A 26,124-nucleotide genomic window follows, 5' to 3' on the forward strand; every position below is an offset into this window, starting at 1 on the left:
TGCGTATGTTTGGAGAATACTGGTCTTTGACAACCAATAGTGTCCAGTGCCTTTAAAGGCAATGTATATTACTTTTGGTTTTTGGAATCATTGTACTTTTTACATTGTTTTTTCTTGTTTGTTTTGTTAAAGTGGTGCTCATTTTATGTTCATTAAACACAATGTGTAATTTTAGACTTTCTTTGTGTTGCTTTTATCTTCTGTGTATTTTCTTCATAACTGTTGTGCATTGATATTATTTACATATTAAATTGTCTATTTTCTTTCAGACAGATTTGTAATTTTTTCACCCATAAAATTAAGTGTAGTAAAATTAATATGATCTGCTCAGTTGTCTCTTCCTTTGGTGGTAAATAATTCAAACAGTCAAAGTAGATATATTTATTGTTATTTCAGGCATGACACCCTTCCTACTTAAAGTCGGTGGACACTATTGGTAATTGTCAAAGACAAGTCTTCACAGTTGGTGTTTCTCAACATATGTATAAAATATAAACCTGTGAAAATTTGAGCTCAATATTGGTCGTCGAAGTTGCGAGATATTGATGACAGAAAAACACCCTTGTCACACAAAGGTGTGTGCTTTCAGATGCTTGATTTCGAGAGCTCAAATTCTAAATCTGAGGTCTCGAAATCAAATTCGTGGAAAATTACTTCTTTCTCGAAAACTACGTTACTTCAGAGGGAGCCGTTTCTCGCAATGTTTTATACTATCAACCTTTCCCCATTACTTATTACCAAGTTATGTTGTATGCCAATAATTATTTTGAGTACTACCAATAGTGTCCACTGCCTTTAAGTCTACTTTCCGATTTTGCGCTTTTGAAAAATCTGATAAGTTATGATTTAGAAGCTTGAAAAGTCCATAAAAAAATACGTCCTAATAAAAACAATATGGAAGTCATGTACAGCGCACGTATCTTCCAACAAGGTACTCAGGGTACGTATTATGTAGGTCAATTCTTGCAGGTCAATTCTACTCGATAAAGAGTGCCTACAATTTGTCACGTGTTTATGTACCTTTAATTGTACATTTTGATGTACTTCAATTTTTTTATATTCTTCATTTTTGGAGGTTTTAAGAAAAACATGAAATAAATGTATATTATAAAGTGCCCAATTGCCAAAGGATACATGGCGCTGAACATAAAGTAGGCCTAGCATGGTAGATATTGATAGTGGACATTTAATAAAACTTGATTCAATAACTTGTAATAATGTGATTTGTTTTTCTTTTAGAGTTTATGATACTGACACCTGCAAGCTTGTACAGACCAATGTTGGACACTCAGACTCCATACGTTGTATCATTCATCTACCAGAGAGAAATTAGGTATGGGTTGAATTCCACGCTAGGGCAGAAATAGTGTTCGATCTTTACTCATCATTTTGCTTGAGCAAATCTCCCTGTAAAGAGCACTTATATATCTTATATAAAGAGGTTCTGCTTATAAAGAGTACGTTCTGAAGTCCCAATCTCATTTCTGCTCTGTGTTTCTTTGTCTTATCTGTCCTCTTATAACAACATTTCTGTTTAAACAGCGGCTAAAGAAAAATCTCAATATTGTAAAGTCACCTGGAAATATAATTGTTTTCTTTCTTTAAACATGTTAATGAACAATAACATAATTTGTTGAGTAATTGTTTGTAACGATTTATATGTTTAAAAAATAAAAAAAGTTGTTTGGAAAGGTGACTCAACCTACCCCTTTTGTGACGTCAATCGAGGCAGACTTTGCCAGTCGTGAGTTTGTACGTTTCGAAAAAAGGTTTGTTTCTTGCATTTTTCCGGCAATGTCAACCACGTGTATTGCTGCTGATGTATTGCTGCTTGAGGCAGCAAAACAACTAAAAATGGGGTCAGTTTGCAAAGTGGTCCGGTCCGACGTCTTTTCCAGCGCTGTGCAGCAAATACTTCGAGCCGCCGTGCTTCAAATATCGCGCCTCGATTGACGTCACGAACAGCGCCCTCTCGGGTCGGGCCTACTTTTAAATTTGTAAATACAATGGAAACTAAATTTTTAGAACCTTAGTTAACTGTTTTTTCATACTCTACTCATCAAAACACATATATTAGTGACAAAACCTTTATCTTGACAAAATACTACTTCCAGGTGACTTTAACTATTACCCTGTTTGGCCAAACAGACATCGTAGATACCGATTTATAACCATTTTACGCTTAAAATTTGCATTTGGTAATAATTAGTTCAAGTCAAAAATGCACCTCTCCGCGCGGCTTTTTCAGCCGAGAGTCAAAAACGGCTTATCTATTATAATGACCCCTTGACGGCAGTGACGATTTTCCCCTAATTGGGTTTGAACACAGTTCTCCAGCTTTGGCAAACTGAGGGCGCTATTTTCCACATCAAATAGCCTCTCCTCCAGCCCTCAAAATAGAGAAAACCTGTTAGGAAAGTATCATGAGCCCATTAGATAGAATGGTATGCTTACTGATATGATGATTAAAGGCACTGGACACTGTTGGTAAATACTCAAAAATAATTGTTAGCACAATACTTGGTAAAAAGCAATGCAGAAATGTTGATAGTAAAAATAAATTGTGAGAATTGGCTCACTTTGAAGTAAAGTAATTTTTTAGAAAGAGGTAATTTATCACTCAAATATTTGAATTTCATCAAAGACTTCAGGCCTGAAGCAACTTTTAGGCATCTGGAAGCACACAAGTTCTTGCAACAAGATTTGTTGTTTTCATTATTCTCTTGCAACCTCGATGACCAATTAAGTCAAAATCTTCACAGATTTGTATTCCATGCATATATATGTTTGGAAAACTGGACTTTGGCAGTTACCAGAGGTGTCCGGTGCCTTGAAAACGATTTTGATCTGTCGTTAAAGTTGAATTTGTTCATTTGTAAATGCTGCAGGGACAGTTTTCCTTAGGAAAACGAAACAAACACATTCTGACACGGATTGGATAGAAAAAAGGCGATAAATATGTAAACTTATGTAAATACAATAAGAAAACTAAACCATCAACTTGAATGTAGAGAACACTACACAACTTGTACACTGGAATAAAAGGTGTGGACATAATATGACATGTCTGTTGTTTAAGTCTATGTGATAAAAGTTGTGAAATATTTTAACACATTCCGTCCGAAAATGGATTGATTATTTAGTGGGAAAAAAAGAAAAATTGTTGTATAAAACGCTTTTTGATACACTCTAAGAAGACAAGTTTTTGTGACTTTTTTTGGAAGAGGACATTTAACACAACACACTTTCTTTCAGATAGGTTTAATTAACTGCTGCTTGCAAAAATTAATGTAAATATCTACAATTTATCTTTGTTATTAATGTTAATATGTTAAATAATTGTAAATATGTTGTCGCAGAGTTTCTGCGCAGACAAGGCAAGAAAATTGTGCTTTTAGCTGTTCCATAAAACAGCCGCAGTGTTAACCATAAACAGCCGTGGTTTCAACCTTAAACAGCCGTGGTGTGAACCATAAATCAGCTATTCCACATTATGTAAAGTTTGGGGTTTTCGAATTCAAAACGTGTAAAGCGACTCATATTTTTTTTTTGAGGATGTCCATCCACAGTCGACAATGTTAACATTGTTTTTGCTCAGTAAGATTACTCATTGTCGACTGCCTTTAAATAAAATTACAAAAACCTCCGTGTCAAGTTATTGCTGGCGTGCTATAATTCAGTTGGAAGTCGTGAAGTTACAGTTGACAAGTTGTGTTGGATTAGTTGTGTTGGAGTACCTGGTAGTGCAGCCCACCCAATAAAATTGTACATTTAAGTTCAGCATTCAATAATATCCCACCTTCATGTCATTGTTATGAACATTATCTAATACACTTTTAAGCATTCATTCATACCATTATTTATTCAAGTTGAAATATTTCTGTGTACTTAAATTTATATTATTCCAGATTATATACAAAAAACATGTTATTGTTTATATTATTCCAGATTATATACAAAAAACATGTTATTGTTTCTGTGCTTGTAAATACTTTTTTTTTATGCAAATAACAAATGTTGCCAACAGCTGTGTTTCTTACCGTTGATTTTGTTTTTGTGTTGTTTCTTGTTGTGCTGAGGATAATGTTCCGAAAACCTCTAGAAAATCTAAGCCCCAAAGTTTACCAAAATGTGAAATGCCATAATTTCAACTTATATCCTCACATTCGGAGTTCGGACCCTCCCAGGTTTTTTTTTTTAGCAATGCCTCTGTAGTAGACATGATTTAACTACATTTGTTTTTTACAAAATCCTCTGACTATTTGCTGACAATATCTTTAACCTGCTGCAAGTATAATCTGGGTTATAAATATAAAGTGAAATGATGAAACCTTCTTGTGAGTGACTTTCTTTAATTTCCTTAACGAAATGTAGGCCAACAGAAGTATTAAAGTGTATGCCTATAAATACACATGATCTGCATACAATATTTTAGTAACCAGTTAACTTTGCACCGATATCAATCGTAAAGCTATAAATATAAAAAAAAAATCAACGATGTGTGTTACTGTTAGCACTGTTTACTCAGTACTTTCCCCTACCCCGAGTCCTGTGGTCATAGGCATATGAAACCAAAAACAAATATTCGGTATCCCCGGTGTAAACTTAAACAAATTATATAAAATTAAGCCATGGTCGGGAAGAATTGTGGTCAGTCGAGGGTGATATCCAATCGTCTCCTCCTGGGCGAACGTCGAACCAGGAAGGCGAATTGAAGCTCGTTTAGATGGACGTGTCTCCCATGCCGTCTGCCGTGTCAGAGCGTGGTTTTACGGGGGAGAGCTGACTGCCGTGGCGGCCGGAACTACGGTCGGATTGTGCTCCGGACCGGGCGGCGGACCCAGCTATACGCTCTCTCAGTGACTCCGCGGCTGCAATCAACAAACAAAAGAAACACACTTTTTTAATTAAAAAAAATGGCTTATTTTATATTTTATTTATTCATTTAATTAAACGTTGATTAAAGGCAGTGGACACTATTGGTAATTACTCAAAATAATTATCGGCATAAAACCTCACTTGGTAACGAAAACATTGTGAGAAACAGCTCCCTCTGAAGTGACATAGTTTCGAGAAAGAAGTAATTTTCCACGAATTTGATTTCGAGACCTCAAGTTTAGAATTTGAGGTCTCGAAATCAAGCATCTAAAAGCACACAACATTGTGTGGTAAGGTTTTTTTTCTTCTTTCATAGTTATCTCGCAACTCCGACGACCAATCGAGCTCAAATTTTCACAGGTTTGTTTTTTTATGCCTATGTTGAAATACAATAAGTGAGGAGACTGGTCTTTGACAATTACCAATAGTGTCCAGTGCCTTTAACAATCCACTTGCAATCAATCGACTGAAGTGTGATTGAAAGGGAACAATTCAAACCAATACACTGTTATAACATTAAAATCGTCAATAGTTATTGCCTATCACTGCCTTTAGTAGTAGGCCTAAGACTTCACTTGTCGAAATTTTCCTTACACTTATTTGTAATTTCTTAAGCGCCATTTTTAAAGCTAGATTTCCAGCTTGATATAGAGTTAGTATAATACATGCGCTTTGGGCGTCTTTTGGGCGGGTTATGACGCAAAAAGCTGCTATTCTTTTTTTAGTAATTGGCGTTTACTCTTAATGTTACGTGACGACATTAAACCTCCTTAACTAAAGTGAAAGTGCCAACCAAAAGTGGCGGTCGTATGCCTTTCAATTTGTTTTTGTTTCACTCACCCGACATCATTCTGTCTGTGCCATCACGGAACCTCTCAGACTTCTTTCTACCAATCACTAAAATGACAAGATTAAAACAAAAAAATTAGTTGTGAATGTGCAGTAAGGCTGGGGAGGATTTTGTGCACAAACTTTAAAAATAAATATTTGAAGTGAGACGTAGGGCCTAATTCAAAACGTCTGAATTAATAATTGTTAATATTAAACTTGTCGGTAGGCCTTCAGTCTTTGTGTAAAATCTCTTATGGAATAAGTGTAATATGGCTCTGAAGAAAGGCCGTTGTCAGTCTTGACTTTTCGAGCAGTACACTCAGCTCGTCTGGAATTTAACTAATGGTTGTATAAACTGTTTTTGTATACTCACCTACAGCAGCAACGAGAGCACATGCCACGATCATACCAAGTGGGAAGAACCATCCACCAATTGAACTCTTCTCACCAATAAAAGAAGAACAAAATTGACGAATTAATGAATAATGTAATACATAATACAAGGGATAGAGATTGTCAGATCAAATCATGCTACATACCCTTTTGGTAGTGCCGCCCTCTTTGACCGCCATATATGCTTCTGTTAAACAGCAAAACGAGATTGCATAACTTTTAAAACTTTGTTTGACCACTCTTATACTCAACTTCATACGAAGTGGCAGGAAACAAGAGGGTGATTTACACTGATAAAGAACGATCAATAAATTGATAATACTTTCGCACAAATATATAGTAGACAATAACAAGTATAAATAATAACAATACATAAACGTTGTTTTTTTAGTGTTTTTTTGAGCGCATAACACAAAACAGTCATTTGATGACTCTATGGATGCGCTTTAAAATAACAGAATAGGATCCGAAATGGTGCACTTGTTGGTCCGTTTAATATAATTAAATATTGCACATAATTTAACCGACGACATGTGAACTATCTAAATAGAGATACACATTATATTTACCTTGTAGGGACATTGGCATGACGCAAGTATGACGGTCCTCTAGTAATGTGAAACCCGCCACACAGGCGCAAGAATATCCACCTACAGTGTTCATACAGAGATGATCGCAACCATCGGTTTCCTCCATGCATTCATCAATATCTGCAGATTAGTTCAATTTAGATATAAATTTATAGCCATCAAAGGCAGAGAAAATGTTCAAGGAAAGGCAAAAGTGTGAAAGTCATGTGCTCCCTTAAAGTTTAACGCTGCAATTCATTCCCATCCATTCAACAAGCCAGAGACTGGCAGGAGATCGAGCCTCATGGAGGCAACTGTTGCACAGATAACTGCTTAGCTTGAAACAAATCGTCTTGCTCAGGCAACCGCTAAGCGACAGCTGAGAAAGGAGAAGGAACAAGAAAGACGTCTCCATGGTCAAACCCATCCTCTAATAACTATAACATGTGACATCTGCCTGAGAGTATGTGGCGCGCGCATCTTTTGAGTCATCGACGGAGTCACCTTAGGCATCCTCAATCCTAATAACTTTCTTTACATGTGGAGACCTTCTTCATTGACATCGAGGGTTGTCTGTTATTATTGTTTTACTGGTATTTTAAATAGTCTGAGCCGATGTTCAACTTACCGTCACATGTTGCGTTGACCCCTTGACCTCTGAGGAAGCCATTCATGCATGGGCACTCGTAGCCTCCAATCGTGTTGTTACAAGTCTCCATGTCAGTACAGTCATGGATCATCTCACCACAGCCACCGCCTGATCGTAGATGAAAAAGAAAGAAAAATATTAACAAAAACATATATAATTGCATTTTTAGACCTTTCCATTGGCCTAAATCTTTGATGAAATGTGCACATGTGAGAGACAATCATTACAAATTTGTTCATTGTTCTACTTCAAAGATAGTGGTCAATGACGTCATGTGCAATCCATCTATATTATACCCACATGGTATGACGTCACATGCCCAAAGTGCGCCCTCACTGAGGTCAAGGAAGACAATGAGATACGCACGTTTCCATTGGTTGACCCTCAGCGATGGCGACTAATGACATTGGTATATATTGCATCCATAAGAAATATGAACGTCACCTTTGGTTTTACCTTTAGCTGATAATATATTATTAAACCCACTTTCAAACCACGCTTATCAGCTCTCAAAAACAAGAAAAGTAAGTTTGTTCAGAAACTACAGATGTTGCTGTAGAGTAAATCGATGATTGTGGGAAGTTTTGGAAATACATGGTTCAGGTTTTAACATATCATATTTACCTTCGCAAGGCATGTTTTCGGTGTTGAGGAAATATCCTTGGTAACAGGAACAGGCGCCATTGGTGCACACCTCCACTCCAGCACAGATATTGGTACAGTTGTCTGTATGACGTCACAAGCAACAGTTTACCATTATGCTACATTTTTAATCTTTGGAGGGTGATCTATCAAGACAGATGTTTTCAAGATCGTGCTAGAAGGCCGACCGGTCAAAACCGTGACCAGAACAAAGTTCAGATGTTTCTGATCGTTTCTGGGACGTAAATCTGCTGGTGCCGTGTGTTGTGTAAGGCAAAGACCCAATAGCAATTGTCGTTCGGAAGAGGATTTGACGCAGTGATTTCTTGTGCAATGGTTGTCTGCAGGTTGCTCCGCATAACCATCTAAAACCACTATTTAAATGGGTCTCATAATCATAAAGTTCGCATATTATTATTACCTGTCATGTCTTAAAAGCATCTTAAACAGTGCTTTGAGACACGAAACACTACTTTATGAGAACCGTTATATGCTTCTTCTCTGGTCATCTTTGTACGTTCACTAATACTTCGACTGGGATATCTAATATCAACAATGATAACTTTGATTATCTTAATATTTGATGGAATTATCTTACCCAGATCACAGTCAGTTGCGTTACCCTCCAGACAGTCACAAAAGATAGTTTTGTTGAAGGTGTTACAGATTTGGGCTTCCGGGCAGTTCATATAGTCGGTTGAACACTCGTCAATATCTGAAATTATGACGGGTAAAAACTAATGGATCTTTTGTGCCAATGTGATTATGGACGAGGATTGACCTAAGCTTGAGGCTACTCTCTGGTGTAATTCACGAGCCTCGAAGTGTGACGTCATGTTCAGGCTATATGATCTTCTTTGCATATTGGGAAATGGGAGAAGTAGGATGCTAAATGGCAGCAGACTTATGTAAAACTTCCATTGTTTATGTAGTTTTGAGCATGCGCACATATACTGAGAACAGTAATGGACTTGCCATGGTACTCTCTTAATGTAAAAGAGTGAACATTTCACTATCATTTCACTCTCTTGTCTTGGTGTCATGTTCGCTCTTTTGAGAGTAAAAACTTTATTCAAAATTGAGTTGAAAGTACCAGTCATTCACTCCAAAAAGAGTTGTACGCCATTGCAAGAGTGGTATTGTGGACAAAACGAGTGGTTTCACTCTTTTACATTATAAGAGTAAGTCTACTGCCACCTAGCGTCCCAAAAGTTCCACGTTGCAATACAATGTAGAAGTATGGTTTAAAGTCTTAGTGGATTTACAATTGTCTGATTTAGGAATTCAATTGCTTCCATTGGAATTCAATTTGGAGTCCAACTTGAGTTCATACGTTCCTCGTAGAGCTTTCAGAGAGACTCATTCAAATGTTTAGGGGTCATACTTTATTTCAATGGATCTTAGGCACTTCAGTGTTGATAAAATTCACAACATTTCAAAAAATGATCTCCAGTGGGAATTCCCATGATTTCCAAGGCATTCCTCTATTAAAAAGCTATTTCAATTTAATCCTTACGTATCTTTGGTAACCACAGTACCAAACCATTGATGATAAACAGGTTTTTTTAGAGGACATTTAAACTTGCGTCTTTAAGTTTTTTACTCGGGATAATTAAACTAACGACGTTGCATGCTGAGCATTATTGTTACTCTTGAACTCACATCAAAGGCTACCTCTTAGCGCATAAGTTCATCTTGGTACCACCCCCATCCCTCCCCCCCCAAAAAAAAAAAAGCCAAACCACGCCTCTTCACTCTTACCATCACATTCTCCAGTCTCGTCATTTCTTGTGTACCCCTCTATACAGGGGCAGTCATATCCACCCTTAGTGTTCCTACATGACTGCATAGTATTACAGTCATGCGTGGTTTCACCTGTAAATATAAAATAAAAATGGACAATCGTACACCCGTTTCAGACAAATAGATTAGGAGCGACTCTATCGGTCGACCAAAATAAATTTTGGTTTTCAGACAGGCGAACTTTATAACCTATCTACATTAGGTTCGGCTAATGACAAGATCGACATCTGAAACCAAGGCGCTCCAGAGTCGTTCCGATCGACTGCAACAGTCGATCTTTCGCCTTCTAGCGCACCCAGGCGCTCCTAACTGTTTCAGACGCCAACATTTTTATGTACTAAAGAAAAGCTCCTTAAGTTGGAAGTCAATCAAATCATAATGGAACAAAGAAAAAGGGGAAAAAAGTGTTTTACTCTCTCTTGTTCTATATCCTTTGAAAGTTCGAGCTAAAGACTATAGTAGATGTACGCAACTCACTTTGACAAAATATGTTTTCGATGTTTAGCTGAAACCCTTCCACGCACCCACAGCTAAATTCTCCGGTACGGTTTCGACACAGGTGGATCTTAGTCGGATTCGTAGGGTCGTCGTTTCTACAAGGGCCTTAGAGGAAAACGTGATACAATAATGATTAGACATTGTTAAAACAAAGAAAAAGTTTCATTAAAAAAAGTATAATAAAAAAACATCTTACCAGAATTTAACAAAAAATTACTTCAATGTGGGAAATTGAGATTGAGATTTTCGAAGCTTTGACGCCGTATGTACTCTGCAAAAGCGTAGGTGTTCAATGGAGACTTTCTGGTATCTTTTTAGCAGTTGAAAACACTAAAAGGTTCCCACTACAACATAAAGAAATAACTCTGGAGTTTTTGCAGTGTAGGTCTTAAGCTTACTTTTACTTTTACTTTTATTTACAAATACAGTCGGTGAGAGTTTAGAATGAACAAAGCATTTCAATTCTGGGCAAGATATTAATTTTGTGATTTTGTCTTTAATTTATTACCTTCTGTAGAACCGGTCATATTGGTCAGCTCATGTTCTTCATCTTCCACGCAGGCACAGATCAGTTTTCGGCCTGTCTGGCTGCACACCTGCAGCTCAGTACAGTTGAAGTTGGGCGGTTTGTCTATTAAAAAAAAAAATAGTATAATAAATTATTGTTATTAAGTGTCCAACACCTCAGCCGGAAAAGCCGACGCCCAGTCACATAATCAGCATGATTCTGAAGACTGTTCGAGATACTGTTGGAAACGTCGAGACCATACCGGCTCTTTTCAGAGCCAACACTCCCACAAAATAATTATACATGGTTGTACCCGCAAGTTTATAATCAACTCAACTCTACTTATAAGCAAGATCGTTTGCAACACACGCGCACCATTTACCTGCAGTAGACATGGTCGAAGAAATATGACAGTTCAAACTTATGCCAATACAATGCCTCTTTCTTCTGTACCACATTTGTGTGTTCGCAAAACGACGTTTTACCTCAAAGTAAAAGTTTACCCTGTCAGTTTGCCTTTTGGGTAAATACTTAGTATTTGGAAGAAAAAGTTTCAACTCCTTAAACGTTGCTGCCGCTTCTCAGGTTATATCATAAACTTGGGTTCGATCCCTGGCTTTACGGCAGCTAATAGTTATTATAACACCCCTTGCAAGTATTCTGCCTGCTCATTGGTTTAGAGCGCGTCACATGACATGTCTTAGTTTTGCTAGACGACGGCCGTGTGATAGTGCGTCGGTTTGCCATGCGCTAGTCCGAAGACTAGCACACGGCGCCGTGCGCTAGTCCGACAGACTAGCACACGGCGTGCAGTACCCAGACGTCCGTTCCGTGTACGAGGATGACAAATTAATAGTCTGTAACCATTTCGGATTGCACGACACTACATGCAACACAGTAAGTAAAAGTGTTTGCAATCTGTATTCGCGTCGTCCGTGGATTGTAGCATTCAGGTCTGTAACTTAATAATAATAGTACAGTATTTAGAAATGTTTGGGGTGTTATAAAACAAATATTGACTGCTTTTACTCGTGCAATGGTTAAAAACTATGACCCCCTCGGTGATCATCGGAGCGTTTTATTTTCCCTCGGCGTCGCCTCGGGAAAATAGAACGCTCTGGGGATCACCTCGGGAGTCATAGTTTTAACCATAGCACTCGAAGCAGTTAATACTTGTATAACACGGCCTCTGACTGGCACCCCAAGCAAAGATGTTGAAAAAAATTGGGAGACCGCAAACATGGGGCTGAATAGTTCGGTTGGTAGAGTAGCAGCATGTTATTTTTTAGGCTGCAGGTTCAAGACTCGCCCTGGTAAATTTGTTTTCGTTCAATCATTAATTCCTAACCTACTCAGTTTCCCATTTGACCTTGATGTTTAGATTTAAAATAAAAACAAAAGCAAGGAAGAAATGTTTTATAGAATCAGTCAGGGTGGTCAAGTTAGGCTCCATAAAGTTGAAATTGTGACTAAATTAATTTTAATCTTAGACTTACCGATTTCACATATAACTCCAGCATCCTGGCTATGCTGACAGACGGTGTTCGTCGTGCGAGAACAATCCAGTAATCTTTTCTCACTTCCTCCACACCTGAAATTGCTCAATTCATAAGATCCGGGTTCTGAACCATATCCAAACGTACCATTGGAGAATACGCTTTCTGCCCTTTCAAAGTGGAGTTGCCTACAAGCTGCGTGAGCGTCATTGATGTCCCATCCATTCCCACACACGGTGCTCCATGCGTTATTGTAAAGAACTTCCACAGTCCCCGATGATGACGTTCCACCAACAAGTCGAATATCCGTAGTTCCTGTATAGTTTAACCGGATGCATGTAAACAGATTATGAAAAATATTTTATGGTGGTTTAAAATTAATCTTAAATGAAATACTTACAATTTGGATGCAAATATTAGTAGACGAATAAGTGCATTACTGCAGAACAAAATCACGAGGTCTGGTATATCCCAAAACGCCCAATCCAAGGATATTGTGCCTTGGGAAACCAAGGAGAATCACACAATTATATTTATAGGCTTGTTATGGCACACAGCGCCTTATCCGGGCAAGGTTTCCTTTTAAAATTCTTGAAACCTTCAAGGAGCGTTCTTTATAGAGTGTAAAACAATACTTACCCGCGTTGCACTTAACCGCCACATCTTCGCTATGAGGGCAGCGATAGTTATGCTTGTGTGAGCAGTACTCCAACTTGGACTCACTTCCACCGCAACCAAGTTCCGTCATGTGTATCGGCCCACTCCCAGGACCAAAAGGAGTTGCACTAGTCCAATACGTGTAAAGGCTGGGAAAGTTGAGTTGCCTACATACAACTCTTGCATCGTATGTGTTCCAGCCGTCGTCGCACACAGTACCCCACGCTCCATTGTAAAACACCTCCAGTCTACCATAGGAAGGTGGACTACCTACAAGGCGAATCTCTAATTATAATAAAACAAAACCGATTATTTTTATATGGTTTCTCAAACTTTGTTTCATAATCATCTCGATAATAAATGACATGCTGCATCTCAGCCTTTGCCGGTGTTCGTGTGGCAGGAGATTTTGCCCGTTCTTGAATCATCCTCATATCCAGCCCTTTTTATTTTCCCATATGGCGGACAGATAAAAAATCACGCATTCGAATAAAAGGTTGGCCAGTGGAACATAAAATAAGTTCTCAGAGCAAATACTTACTTCAGCACATATCAAGACGACAGCATAAAATACAAACAGCAAAGATACAATATAAAACTATCCAAAATGTAATGGTGTGGTAAACGTCCATGCGTTTATGACAAAGTTAAGGTGTCTATTTGGGATTTTATCATAAAACCCTGCCTCTACACAACTGGAAAGTCTTATATCAATATACCAATAGCAATATTATACTGGTAGCAATCCAACAGTTTTCCAGATGTTCGAGACTAGAGATTGCATATTACCATTCTAGGGGCGAACCCATTAATATTTGCACTGGTAGGGTCAGGTGTGTCAACCAATTGCACGACAGACTATGGCTCTTTGTGTACAAGTCAAAGGGGAAATCTATTGATACAGCGGACCAGTCTATGCTGTAAACAAGCCAGCGGAAAAACGACCTTGCCTTGTACAAACTTTAAATTATGTTTCTAAAAGTGTATTGAACCTAGAAGTCAGTGAAAATGGGATTTAACAATTAACAATCTGATGAGATCCAGTGGCAATTGCTATATAAAACAGAGTCGCGGTCTTAAAAGAGCACCGGACTGAACCCTGATGTTTCTGATCAGCAAGGTGTGGGTTCGAGTCCCAGTCTCGACATAATATGGGTCCTTGAGCAAGATACTTTACAGCAATTACTTATTTGTCATTTAGTCCGTATTATAATCATAATAACATCGAAGTCTTATATAGCGCACGTATCTACCAAACAAGGTACTCGAGGCGCTGAGTATACAAACTTTCAGAAAGATAGGTTATTGCAGTGATGAATTATAAAACCCAAATATGTAGCACATTATAAGGGTTTACAAGGTGCTACGGCGCATACAGCAGCCACAGCCAGGAACACCGGGGCAAACCCCTTCTCTTTTCGATAAGTGCACTGGGTTATTTTACATGCGTTACACAACACATGGGACCAGCGGCTTTACGTTCCATCCGAAGGACGAAGCAATGGTTAAGTGTCTTTCTCAAGGACACAGTGTCACGGCTGGGGATGAGCAAGATACTTTACAATAATTATTTATTTGTCATTTAGTCCGCTTATACCAGCATTGTTTGCGCTTGAACCTAGAACACATTTAGAGTAAAGGGTTAAACTAGTTTAAATCAACACGAAACCTGTTGGTGAGCACCAACCTGACGTGCAGTTAACCCAGGCAGCTTGTCCACATCGGTTAGGACAATCTCTTATGTCTCTCTCGGTCCCCACACACTGAACATTGTGCAAATGCATAGGACCGATACCCTGGCCAAAGCTTGCACTAGACGTTACAAAGGAAGCTGCCTTGGTGTAGTTCAGTTGCTTGCAAACTACGTGAGCATCATTCAGGTCCCATGAACTTCCACACACAGTGGTCCACTGACCACCATAAAAGACTTCCACCCTGCCCTCGGAAGGGTATCGTCCACCAACGAGTCGCACTCCAACATCGTCTTGAACGAGAAGAATATTTTAGGAAAAAAACAGTAATAACAGTAAATAATGGTTAAATATTCTCTTTTATTATTTTGACCATCCAAGAGGCCACTTTACTAATGAGCTTCAAAACAATGTTCTCAGTTTCGAAATGTTACTTAATTGCCAATAACTATCAAAAGTGTCCCACTGACACGGACATGGGGTGTGTGAGAGGGGATAACCAAAACGACCCAAAATGAAGCCCAATCTTGAACCTAATTAATGTAGCCCAAACCTTTTGTAATGTAGCCTGGTTTAGGTCCATAGGTAATAGGTTTAAATTTGGGGTTACCATAGGTCTGTATGAGCTACCTTTTGTATACAGAAAGTAGGTATACATATTTAAACCGGGGAACTTTACAAATAGGGGCCACGGTTTATGAAGAAAACAAAACAAATGGGAGCCGTTGCAAAAAAGAGTACAAACAAAAAAGGGACAATAGGAGGTTCACAGTTGCAGGCGTTTACAAGCTTGTAAGGTTTGTACAATGTCAGTATAGTGTTTACACCTATTATAAGGGTAAACATGGGAAGCATTTTCCAGAATAACCACTCAGTGAAGCGGTTTATTTTTTAACTAGATGTAATGCCATCATAACAAAAGGTAAGTCAACAAAAAGTCAATAAAAACTTGCCAATGCGCGCGTTGGTGAAAGCTGTATAAAAAAATGGTCAGTGATGTAGAATTTGTGATCTCATAATTCCTGATATTCGACTGTGATTGGGTACTGCAAGTTCATGTGCCCCTTATTAATTCCACTGCGAAAAGAAACTGCTTGAATGTTTGATACCATCATGAAACTCCAATCTTACCTTTAGTGCCTATATTAAGCTCGATGGTGCTGGTGTTTATAATGTGACCTTTGAAGTAGGAACAGACCGAGTGTTTGTCCGTCACGTTGCAAATTCGTATCTTATCACAGTTCATTGATGAAGGCGCGCACTCATCGATATCTGGGGGTAGGAAAAAACACAATGACATCACAACTGGTCTAATTAAGCTGCGTGTTATCTTCAACATCGTGCCATCGTTAAAGGGAAGGTACACGTTTGGTTATTACTCAAAACAAGTATTAACTTAAAAACTGACTTGGCAACAAGCATTGGAGAGCTGTTGATAGTATAAAACATTGTGAGATACGGCTCCCTCTGAAGAAGTAGCATAGATTTTGAGAAAGAGGTAATTTCTCACTAAAATAATAAAAGACTTCTAGCCAGAAGTATTTTATTCCTTAATGAAAGCACACACATTTGTCCGACAAGGGTGTTTTTTTCTGTCATCATTTTCTCCCAACTTCGATGACCAATTTAGCTCAAATTTAGCCCAGTACAGTGAGAAGACTGGTCTTTGACAATTACCAAACGTGTACCTTCCCTTAAAAGGCAACGAACACTAATGGTAATTACTCAAAATAATTGCTAGTATACTTGGTAACGAGCAATGGAAAGCTGTTGATAGTTACACATTGTGAGAAACGAGTCCCTCTGGAGCAACGTAGTTTTTGAAAAAAGGTAATTTCTCTCTTAAGCTGAGGTCTCGAGTTCAAACATCTTTGAGCAAACAACTTTACTTGTGCGACAAGGTTTCTTGATTATTCTCTCGCAACTTCGACGACCAATTGAGTTTAAATTTCCACAGGTTTGTTATTTTATGCATATGTTGAGATACACCAAGTGAGAAGACTTGTCTTTGACATACCAAAGGTGTACAGTGCTTTTAAGCATCTCTATGAAATTAGGCCCAGAGCTTTTAATTGGGTCCGTTGGCCAAGTCCACTCGGCCACGCCACCACGTTAAACCATGATACAAATACTAAGCTCTTTTCTCAAACTTTTCTGATTTTTTAAGTTGAACATAAAAGATCTTACCGAAGCAGGTTTTGTTGTCCATGCCAAGCTCGTATCCATCATAGCAGTCACATGTGAAGGTACCATTACCATTAATGCAAATCTGACTACAGTCATGTTCCCCTAAGGAACACTCGTCTATATCTGCAGGTATTGAAGAGAAAAGGCGGGAATACAATTTTTGTTAAACCCTGAAAGTACACGTGGTAATAAAAGCAAATTCAAACATCCAGTTCTACAAAATGGCGGACTTTGTTATAGTTCACGAAGTAACATAAAAACCACACAATTTCGAGGGATATTTATGTTGATTATTTTATTATCCTAAACATACCGTTGTTTCATCACAAACTCACAATGAGGTTACGCTCTGTGCCATTGTTTTAAGTCTTTTGAATTCTTTTTGATGACGTGTAAATGACAAAAACCCCATGTCTGGTGGACACTATTGGTAATTGTCTTCTCACTTGGTGTATCTCAAAATATGTATAAAATAACAAACCTGTGGAAATTTGAGCTCAATCGGTCATCAGAGTTGCGAGATAATAATAATAATAATAATAATATTAATAATAATCGAAGTCTTGTATAGCGCCGGCATCCGCCAATGCAGGCGCTCATGGCGGCTTGCTCTGCACCCTAGTCAGCTTAGCTCCAGGTGCACTGCGTCGCGATATCTCAAAAAAGGTTACAGTCATTATGCTCGTCAAAGGCAATGATTATTTGTGGATGTTGAACAGATGTGTTTTGAGTGCTGATTTGAATGTATCAGTTGTGACAGCTGCCCGGACGTAATGTGGAAGACCATTCCATATCTTAGCTGCTGCGACTAGAAACGAACGCTCTCCCCAAGAGTTGCGTGCCCTGTGTTCTTCAAGGAGAAATTTGTCTGCAGAGCATAGATTGTCTCGTGTTGGAACATATGGCTGCACAAGATCACATATGTAAGACGGGGATTGACCATTCATCGCTTTAAACACAAGCAAGCAGATTTTGTATTTGATCCTCTGTTTAATTGGGAGCCAGTGCAGTTGTTTCAGAAGAGAGCTAATGCTTACACTCTTTTTGGATAATGTAACTACTCTGGCTGCATTGTTTTGTAGACGTTGGAGTCGATTCAGTTGTGATTTGTTCAGTTTGTACAATGCAGAATTACCCATATCAAGCTTTGAAGTGATGTATGCATGGGATGAAAGTTCTGCAACATGATCATTGATATGCTTGCGGACCATTCCAATATTTCTGAGTGACAGGAAATCTGCTCGGGATACAGCGGAGATGTGGCGATCCATGGAGAGATTAGAATCCAAGATGATACCAAGATTCCTGACAGTGTCTGATGGAGGAATGACGCCTGTACCCACCCTGATCCCAGAGATATTTACCTTTGACCTTTGATGTTGAGATCCAATTACTATGAACTCTATAATGAAAGAAAAAACACACTTGTCACACGAAGTTGTGTGCTTTCTGATGCTTGATTTCGAGACCTCAAGTTCTACATCCGAGGTCTCGAAATCAAATTCGTGGAAAATTACTTCTTTCTCGGAAACCACGTGTCTTCAGAGGGAGCCGTTTCTCACAATGTTTTATACTATCATCATCTCCCCATTTCTCGTTACAAAGTAAGCTTTTATGCAAAACATTATTTTGAGTTATTACCAATAGTGTCCACTCCCTTTAAGGAGTTATGATTTTATTTCAAATGTTTAATTTCTAATGAATAAAATTAAAATAAAAGTACTATACCAAAGCAGTTGTTGCTGTCGTTCTGGTAACCCATCTCACAGGCACATTCAGAACTACCATTGGTACTGATGCAAAAGTGGTCACATGCCATGTCCTGAGAACATTCTCCCACACCTTCAAAAAAAAAGAATGTTTCATTTTCTTAGGTCATAATAAGTCTGCATAGTGTGCCACACAGTAAAATTCCATCTTTCTCATAAAAAGAGTTCTCTTTCGGAATGTATGTTAATTTGTCATTTTGTTTGTCCGTCCATAGGCCGGGGGAACAAAATTGGTTGCTTTCTCCCTGGACCTAAATGTTGCCAATATTTAAAGTTCGCTTTTGTATCATTTGAACATCCTTTGTCCTCACCACTTTACTCCTATTGGTCCATAGCCACCAATTCTTTCTGAAATAGAAACTTTGATTGGCTATAATTTTCCCACTTCTTTTCTGGATCCTTCACTTAATCCTTTTCCCTTCTTTTTTATATAAATAGATTTGTATTTGTTTGTGTTTGTTTTATGCGTCTGAAGAAGGTCCGGTTTGGATCGAAAGCTAAGGCCATCTACCCTACTCATTACTTTTATGAAATGTAGACATATTATCATCTTGACTATAATTATTACAGCATTTTTCTTGTTGTCTTCTTTTTGAATTACTGTGATTTCTGGAACATTAAATAAACGTAGTGTGATTGATATTACGCAGTTTGTGTAGTGAATATAAATATATCTTTACCGTTACACGTTGCACCGTCTCCGTTGATGATGTAACCGCCATGACAGTTGCATTCAAAGCCTCCAGGAATGTTGGTACAATTCTGCTTACAGTTATGGGTGCGACTCACCAGGCATTCATCCGTATCTAAGTTAGCATGAAAACAAGTGCAAAGGTTGGGTATTTTGTATTTGTTGTATTTATTTCATTTCTAATTCACACTAATTTGGAAACATATGTTTTTAAATACAGCAATGAGCAATTTAAATACAGAGGAAGGAAAAAGAAACAGCTGGATAAAAGTGTAAGCCAATTTTGTGGCTTTAAATGTGCACTATACCCTACAACAGACTGGAGCAATTAGTTACAAAATTACACAACAAAACAATTATTGTGAAGATGACATCAGAACAAAGATTACACAATGATGAATACAGACTTTATCAGGTAGGCCTATGCCCGGTGAATACTTCCTACGAATGCAAATATCATACGCGTTTTGACGTCACAAATTCGCTAATTCGCTCAAATAATTTGCATCAGTTAAGCTGTGATCAACTCGTGCAAAACATTGATTTGCTGAGAAAAAGCCATGTGACGTCAACATTCGTATCGCATTTACATTCACAGGAAGTAATGAACCGGGCTCAAGGGTATTTTCGAAACGGACGCGTCACAGACGCAAGCTTGTTTACGCCTGCAACAGTGGACATCCTATCTGTCCCTCTTTTTGCGATACTCGCCCAACTTTTGTTTGCAACAGCTCCAATGGGAGACTTTTGGGAGACTTACCTGTTAAGTCTGCTGCCAGCTAGCGTCTCAAAGTCTCCCATTGGTTTTGCACGCATTTTTATGTGGACCTTTCCCGCGTGGACCCCGTTGTCCTCTGTTGTGAGTATTATACCTTCTTACCTTTGCACGTATGTCGATCAGTGTCCAGAGTGTATCCCGATTCACATTCGCATCTATAGCTACCGATGGAATTGATGCACATGTGGTCACACTTGAGAACAGAGTTGAAGACCCCTATACTGATCTGCAGATCACATTCGTCGATGTCTTTAAAGAGTGAAATATAATCAAAGAGAAAAATAACAGAGCAATACGAGATTCAACAGAGACGCAAATAATAATGTGACCCGGGTTCAATACTACTACGAGGAAATGTTCATACACGGTTTTTTTTATAGTGACGTCAACAGCTACGTCAGATGGAATAATAGTTTAAATTTAACTGTTCAGAGCACCAGACTCGATGACTTGTGTTTCTGATCAGAGTTTGAGTGCGAGTCCTGGTCGTGGCATTTGTGTCCTTGAATACTTTACCATACTTGTTGTCCTTCGGATGACACATGTTAGCCATGTCTCGTTTAGGCTGAGATTGGTATAGTGCACTTAAAAGAACCCAGAACACTTATTATGGAAGAGTAGGGGTTAATGGTGCTTCTGGCTTACATAGCAATCACCCTTATTTACTTGTTTCTTCACGCTTGCAAGATTGCCAGAAAAAATATAGTGATGGTCAAGTCAGATTTTGCGTAGATTGCTTAACAAAACTAACTCTCCCATTTTCATATTGAACTCAACCAACTCACTAACAGAGTGTAAATGCTGGATCTTGTTGTTGTAGTTGTTGATGTGGCTGTTCGTGTTGTTTTTTTAATAAAAGAAAAAAAGTTATCATAATTATACCTGTGCTGCAGTTTGTACCAGTGTATCCAGGCTGACATTGGCAGGTGTCTGGTGCGACGCAATCCCCGTTGATACACGGTGGATCGCAAATGGCTAGAACAATATAATTAGAAACGGAAATAAAAAGTAAAAAAAAACGTTTTTCGTTGTCAGCTAGACATCATCAGCTGTAAAATCGTCCAAAGAGAAAATTGGTACCCCATTTAAAAAAAGTAAATCAGTTTTCTTGCCAAAAATTATAAAAAGGTGCGTTGAAAATTGTTAAATAAAAAGGCAGGATGCCAGTGACATACATGTGACACGATCTTGGGGTTGGTAACCTTATTTTGATAAGCATAATTTTGTTGTGTTTAGCTACATGTACTTTTTGTTTTAGGTACTTTTTGTAGGACACAAAAAAAGAATGTCCACAGATTTCCTTTAAACTATACACGGTTTGAAGATAATGGTGGAAGAAAGCTTCAGTAAAACAATGTCACAAAATACTTTTACAAAGTGTGCAATATCAAACAAACATATTTACCATTACCGGTATTAAATCTCCCTATATAGTCACTTACCCATTGCACATTGACCAAAGCGATCTCTGCGCCATCCATCGCAACATTCAGTACGTTCCTCAGGGGTCCATTCTGAGTAATATTGTGGATACGACGCTAGTCTGTGATAAAATTTTGGAAAAATTGGGGGCGGGGGGGGGGAAGTTGGGAAAAAACAAAAAAGGCGAGAGGAAAGATGCCTCTTCATTTAAATTTTCTGTATCAGAATTATCACAAGGCCCCAACAATGTTTTGTGGACAAACTTTTAATGCATTATTTGTATTACTTTTAAGTAATTTCAGATGATGGTAAGGGTCCAAGAAATGTCTCTGAAAAGGCCTTAGATTGCACCAGAGAGCATCTACGACATAAAAAAAATCCGGGGCCCTAGAGCGGGCCCCGGACCCCATGGCGTCATGCTTCGCGCTCGCAATATCAGATTAGGTAATAATAATAATAATAATAACAAGTTCTTATATAGCGCATTTCACAATAAACTGTATCAATGCGCTTTACATTAGTCCCCTGGTCATTGGGCCAATAAACATCCCTTTAATCTTTCTCAGCTCCCATTAGGGAGTATACAGCCCCGAGCTGCCGTGGCGCTCCGAAAGCTTTTCATTCACAATATCAACCTCTACCCTCGCAGGTACCCATTTATACCCCTGGGTGAAGAGAAGCAATTATAGTAAAGTATCTTGCTCAAGGACACAAGTGTCACGACCGGGATTCGAACCCACACTCCGGTGAATTAGCACCAGAACTTGAATTCGATGCTCTTAACCACTCGGCCATGACACTCTACGGTAATGCCCCTACCCTTTAATTTTAGCTGGCTAGAACAACTTGCTTGCAACATACGGTTATCGGTCGGATCTAGGTTAGCAGCACACTTATATTCATGGAATAACATATTTGGGTAGGCATTTCATCGCCCAGAATGTTATTTAACGTCAGCGGTAGTTTTATTATTAATAATCTTATAACAAAAACGCTTGCCTAAGATGTACAGCGTAAATTCAGTTGTTTGTCAACAAGAGACTCCTGAGATGTGTGTGATTGAAACTTTCTAGGAGTCCCCTGTTACTGTACATAAATTTGTCAGTACAATTAGACGACTGATATTGATCAAAAGGTGTTTTTTGAACTCTTTATTCGGGCACATGGAGGCTTGATTTTTTGACACAAAAACTTCAACAGCTCAGAGCTCAAGGGGGCTTCGCCCCCTGGACCCCACCGGTGCTTCACCCCTGGACCCCACCAGGGGCCATATAACCGGCCCCTGGACCCCACCACTGGATTTTTTTTTTTAGCAAAAACAAAGTATGACTACAAAGTTGTGCCCCCCCCCCCCCCCGGTTAAAAAAGTCCTGAATCCGCGCCTGATGTTAGTCCGTAGCCAACCTCTGTCTTTTCCACAGATATGTTTATGGTAAATGTGCCACCAGTATGTCTGACCTAGTTCCGCCTATCAGAATGTTTGAGCCAGTAATTTGGTTTTCCGGCAAACCTTCGGGTATATCTTTCAAAAGACACAACACAAAATATATCTTAAAATCTCTAGCGTTCAAGATTGATTTCTTGAACTTTGACTCGGAAGTATTAAACCAACCTTGTTCGTGTGCACCGTTTCCACCATCCGCACTTCAAACTATACGACTCGGTATGGTACTTTGTAATAGACAGAGTCCGTAAGTAATGGTAAACTTTACTGCATTCATTCACCCTGGTATAAAGAACCAGAAGAAAAAAATATCATTCAATTTAATTAGTGGCTTCTTATATTAAATTAGTCTGTCTGTCACTCAGGAACGCTCAAGGCGCTTCAATTTAAGACCTTCCCTATCCACTTCCCACTGACACAAAACATTGTCTCCCCGCCCCCGTCCCCCGCTCAATGTTGACTGTAAAGACCGAAAGACTGGCCATCGGAACCAACATTAAGAACGGGGGGGGTGGGGGGGGGGGGGCAACGAGATATGGCTGGGATTGTAGTCCTTTTACACAGTACCATGTAATTGGTTTACAGTGTGTTTTGGCGCAATGTGCTGCCAATCCAGCCAGGAACAACGAGGCGTACCACTTTTCTTTTCGATGAACCGGGTTCTTTTACATGCGTTACACACAGGACCAACGACTTTAATAAGGCCCCATAAGGACACAAGTGTCATGACAAGGACTCGAACCCACACTCTGCTGATCAGACACACAAGGGCCCACTTTTATGGCTCTGTTTTACCGTAAGCGAAGAATCGGCGCTTGCGGAAGCAGGGTATTCTGCGCTTACGTCAAGCATCTTTCTTAGGATAGCAGGGAGCTGTTAAGATAGTATATGATGATAATTACGGATGGCTGTTAATGATAAAAATGAAATCTCTATCTTCTTTGCGTTCACGCAGGCAAGGTATAATGATACATGCACTACTGCAGTGTTTTATAGGTCTGTTACCGACTCCAAATTGCTCTTACCCCAACGATTCTCCCTGCACTGACAGGCAGAGTACCAGTGAAACACAGACGACTCCTTGCCGCAGAGAATTCATCATAACAGTCAGTGTGGTTTGCACTCTGTCAATAGAACAGTGGGTGATTTTATATTCACTACCTTATGGGGACCGAAAACACAACAGTAAAGGCCGGTTCATACCGGATGCTTTGCGCGATGCGAATTTCAATGCGTCAAAAAGGGAAATGCAGGAAGTATGAACCGGCTTAAAGGGGAAAACAAAGGGGTATTCATAGACCTTCGTCACGCTTGGTCGTGTTCCCTGTTTCCAATACAAGTAATGAATGCTACATTCATTGCGCAAATATGGCACCAGACTATTATTTCGTCCAGCCTCAGTTTGGTTACAGTGAGTTGGAATTGAGTAAAATCAAGATGGCCACACCGTGGTAAAGGTCTATAGGGGAATTCTAAATCCACAAGGATCTTTCAGTACACTGCAAATCACGTTGGTCAACATTTTCCCAACTTTTTTGCCCAACGTTGGTTCAAATATCAACTGACTACATAACTGGGCAAAACTTAACCAACTGTGGTTGGGAAATAACGTTTACCCAATAGTTGGGAAAACAGTTTGACAAAACAAGTTGGTCAAATCATTTTACCCAGCAGTTGGGTAACTTTTGACCAATAGTTGGGCAAGTTTGTTTACCATTATGTTGGTAAAAATGTTACCCAATAATGTAGTCAGTTGATATTTAAACAAACCAACGTTGGGCAACCGTGTTGGGCAAAGGTTGCTATACCTAACAAAAGTAGCAATGATTGATTGTTTGTTGGCCTTTTTATTTGTTTATTCTTCCAAACGTAAAACATGATGGTTGCAACAACAATTTTAATTCGGAAGGGCATCTGCTCTGGTACATTTAACTCTTTCCACACTGGATTCATCTAATAATTATGTGCAGTCAATAATGTTTTCAGCTAGCATTCCTCCTCACTTCTGCTTAAACTTCTGCTTTGTTGTAACTGCTGGAACTGGGCAGCGATGTATTTTTCAATCTGATGAGGTAAATAAATGTATCATGTCAGAAGTAAAAGAGTCAGCAACCAACAGACGGTGTTCATTGCAATTTTTATTATTTATTGTTTTCTTTTTTAAAATTACCATTTCTGAAGCATATTGGGTGTATATAATTATGTCGAGATAACTGAGCCCAATCAAAAAGTCTGGAACACAACGGATTCCGCCATGTTCAAACGGGAGCATTGTGCACACACTCACAATGTATCGCTTGCATCAAACTATGTATGTGTAAGGTGGGCTCCGTCTACTTGACTTACTATTTTTCTGAAAACTATGTGTCACTACACATGAATCAGTGTGTTCTATGGGTATCCTTTATAAATGTCGGCTGTTGTTAGCATCTTACCTATAACAATTCAGAGAAGCACTTTATCCCCCAATCTCGAAGAGTATTTTGACAGACAGCCGCCATTTATGTTGCTTTTGTGTGTATGCCTATACTACTTTATGCGATTATGCGTTGCGTGCTAGAGGGAATTCCCCTTTTGCTGGGGCGCTGGTGCGCGGGCTGCGGTCCGTGCATCAGCAGGCGTTGTGGGTACCCCGCGCGGGTATATAAGCGCATCGCACGTGCCCACTCGCTCTTCCTGTTTTGCTCGCCTGTTTTGTTCTGTTGCTGTTCTGCGCCGTTCAAGCTGTGTTGTATGCCAAGTTGTTCGAGAGTTTAAGCTGCTAGATCCGAATTGTTGCATTGGAAGCGCCGCAGGCCGTGGGTGAGTAGCTGCACCTCGTGTAATTCAGTCCCGATGTCCATGTGATTTATTTACTAAGTTCTAGTGATTCTTGATTGAATAGATTGCCTCAAATAACAAGTTACCATTACCTCAGAATCAACAACCAATCAGCCTCATCACCTAATCAGGAACCCTAATCAATGCCAGTAGTTATTCAATAAAACAGTCCAGTTCCGAATATTAATCAGTGTCAAGTGTTAACTAATATTTGAGTCTCAGCCCCGTGTGATGTGGTGTGTGTGTGGGTCAACTCAGCTAGGCGCCTGGGGGTAGATTTCGCCAACGAGTCCGCCCCTCCGGTCTCTGTGGTTACCGCTCAACGTAGAGGCATCGAAGTCCCGAGGTACCCGGCGAGATAGCGGCTGGTGTTCAAACACAATCAAGTGAGTTCGTTC

At 39.2% G+C, this 26,124-nt stretch overlaps 1 protein-coding gene across 5 annotated transcripts; it reads right to left on the reverse strand.

Annotated features, from left to right (window-relative positions):
• Nucleotides 1–3,245: 3,245 nt before the first annotated feature.
• Nucleotides 3,246–26,124, reverse strand: LOC139951674 (uncharacterized). 5 transcript variants are annotated; one of them, XM_071950664.1, is made up of 25 exons: nt 25,819–26,124; nt 24,910–24,970; nt 23,932–24,030; nt 23,075–23,188; nt 21,483–21,583; nt 20,923–21,015; nt 20,143–20,289; nt 19,252–19,377; nt 18,531–18,644; nt 16,803–16,925; nt 15,747–15,887; nt 14,612–14,908; nt 12,907–13,209; nt 12,268–12,582; nt 10,772–10,894; nt 10,243–10,368; nt 9,724–9,837; nt 8,561–8,677; nt 7,945–8,046; nt 7,300–7,428; nt 6,672–6,812; nt 6,249–6,289; nt 6,083–6,149; nt 5,719–5,775; nt 3,246–4,871 (listed from the first exon to the last, which is right to left on the reverse strand). In XM_071950664.1, the coding sequence occupies exons 3-25, from the start codon at nt 24,006–24,008 to the stop codon at nt 4,723–4,725; spliced, it is 3,117 nt and encodes a 1,038-aa protein (XP_071806765.1). In that variant the 5' UTR covers nt 24,009–24,030; nt 24,910–24,970; nt 25,819–26,124; the 3' UTR covers nt 3,246–4,722. The 5 variants fall into 5 exon arrangements, with proteins under 5 accessions (XP_071806765.1, XP_071806763.1, XP_071806764.1 ...); XM_071950662.1 differs by having other exon boundaries at nt 25,342–26,124; XM_071950663.1 differs by lacking the exon at nt 24,910–24,970 and having other exon boundaries at nt 25,342–26,124.

The sequence above is a fragment of the Asterias amurensis genome, chromosome 19 (genome assembly GCF_032118995.1).
Source record: "Asterias amurensis chromosome 19, ASM3211899v1".
Lineage (NCBI taxonomy): Eukaryota > Metazoa > Echinodermata > Asteroidea > Forcipulatida > Asteriidae > Asterias > Asterias amurensis.

Coding starts and splice junctions, on each gene's coding strand:
- LOC139951674 (XM_071950664.1), bottom strand. CDS start 24,008: ATGATGAATTCTCTGCGGCAAGGAGTCGTCTGTGTTTCACTGGTACTC. Junction 20,290..20,922: donor TGGTACAAACTGCAGCACAG/GTATAATTATGA, acceptor CACTCTTTAAAG/ACATCGACGAATGTGATCTG. Junction 16,926..18,530: donor CGACAGCAACAACTGCTTTG/GTATAGTACTTT, acceptor CAATACCTGCAG/ATATAGACGAGTGTTCCTTA.